Here is a 1,293-nt window from a genome sequence, read left to right as displayed (position 1 = left end):
TTTTTTTTTTGGCACTCACAAAAAGCAATCCGATTTGCGTCTTCTTTGTGAATGATCTTCATGCAGGTTTGAGGTAGTTATAAAGTGCCTTTAGACCTCCCTGCAGAACCTCTTTAATGGGCTTGACCAGCGGGTTGTGGACGATATGTAGGCCTTTATCCAGTGGATGACAGGCGAGCTTCTCCAGCCTGCGGAGCTCGTAGATCTCATCGGGAACGCTCTGCAGCCGGTTGAAGTCCACGTTGAGCAGCTCCAGCCCCGTCAGGCAGCACAGCGTCCTGGGAAGAGCCTGCAGCGAGTTCTGCTCCACGATCAGGATCTTCAGGTTCACCAACTCCTGGATCTTATCGGCCAGGTTCTCCAAACGGTTGTTGGCCAGATGCAGGAAGACCAGGCTCCTCATGCTGTAGACGCAGGCCGGGACGTGTTGGATGTGGTTGTGGCTGAGGTTGAGCTTGGTGAGCCGGCGCAGCTCTGACAGGCTGTTGGGAAGTGTGACGATCTGGTTGTTGGCCAAACTCAGGACCTCCAGGTTGGAGCAGCGTCTCAGTTCCTCGGGAACATCGCTCAGCCGGTTCCTGTGAGCGAAGAGCACTCGCAGCTTCCCGAGCTGCCCGATCTCTGGCGGGAGGCTGAGCAGCTCGTTCCCCCACACGTTGAGGATCACCAGGTTCTCCAGGTTCCCCAAGCTGGATGGGAGAATGGAGAGGGTGTTCAAAGAGAGGTTGAGCTTCTGAAGCTCCTGGAGCTCCCACAATTCGTCCGGCATCTCCTCCAGACCTCGCATGGCCAGGCTGAGCGTGCTGTAGCCCAGATGTGTGGTCGCATGTTTGCGGATTCGATCGACCGACGATAAATTCTCAACGCAGCTGGCTTTTCGTCGCGTCTGTCTCTTGGAGTTGTCGGAGTTGGGTTTGCGTCCGGCGGTTCTCGGTGCGACGTCACTGCTCGCGTGCTGCTTTGCGATGTTCTGTCTCAAGAGAAACATATTTAGGTTCTTAACGTTTCATTCCATCGATGGCTTTCTCCGTTTTGCTCCGGTTTTGAGCTCTGAATCGTCCTGCAGTCTGGTTTAGGATGAGATACAGCCGTGAAAGCGCTCAGAGTGACGTTTGCACAAACAGCTGTCATTGTCACTACAGCTGAACCGAAGCCGTTAATGCAGATAAGTCATGGAATCACTGCAAAGTCATTAAACCCTTTTCTACACACACTCTCTGGTGTATTTATATACGCAGACATTAGCAGACATGCATTCCAGTGGTATTACTGTCAGCTGAAACTATAAAAAAA

At 52.7% G+C, this 1,293-nt stretch overlaps 1 protein-coding gene across 1 annotated transcript; it reads right to left on the bottom strand.

Annotated features, from left to right (window-relative positions):
• Window positions 1-12: 12 nt before the first annotated feature.
• On the bottom strand, window positions 13-1,119 carry LOC107574023 (leucine-rich repeat-containing protein 30). The gene has a single exon (XM_016260495.1). It carries the CDS (start codon window positions 986-988, stop codon window positions 59-61), a length of 930 nt encoding a protein of 309 aa, XP_016115981.1. The 5' UTR covers window positions 989-1,119; the 3' UTR covers window positions 13-58.
• Between the last annotated feature and the right edge of the window lie 174 nt (window positions 1,120-1,293).

The sequence above is a fragment of the Sinocyclocheilus grahami genome, unplaced genomic scaffold, assembly GCF_001515645.1.
Source record: "Sinocyclocheilus grahami isolate Dianchi unplaced genomic scaffold, SAMN03320097.WGS_v1.1 scaffold2095.1, whole genome shotgun sequence".
Lineage (NCBI taxonomy): Eukaryota > Metazoa > Chordata > Actinopteri > Cypriniformes > Cyprinidae > Sinocyclocheilus > Sinocyclocheilus grahami.
Note: the sequence above shows the minus strand (reverse complement) of the source record. Positions and strands in the feature narration are given on the sequence as shown.

Coding starts and splice junctions, on each gene's coding strand:
- LOC107574023 (XM_016260495.1), bottom strand. CDS start 988: ATGTTTCTCTTGAGACAGAACATCGCAAAGCAGCACGCGAGCAGTGAC.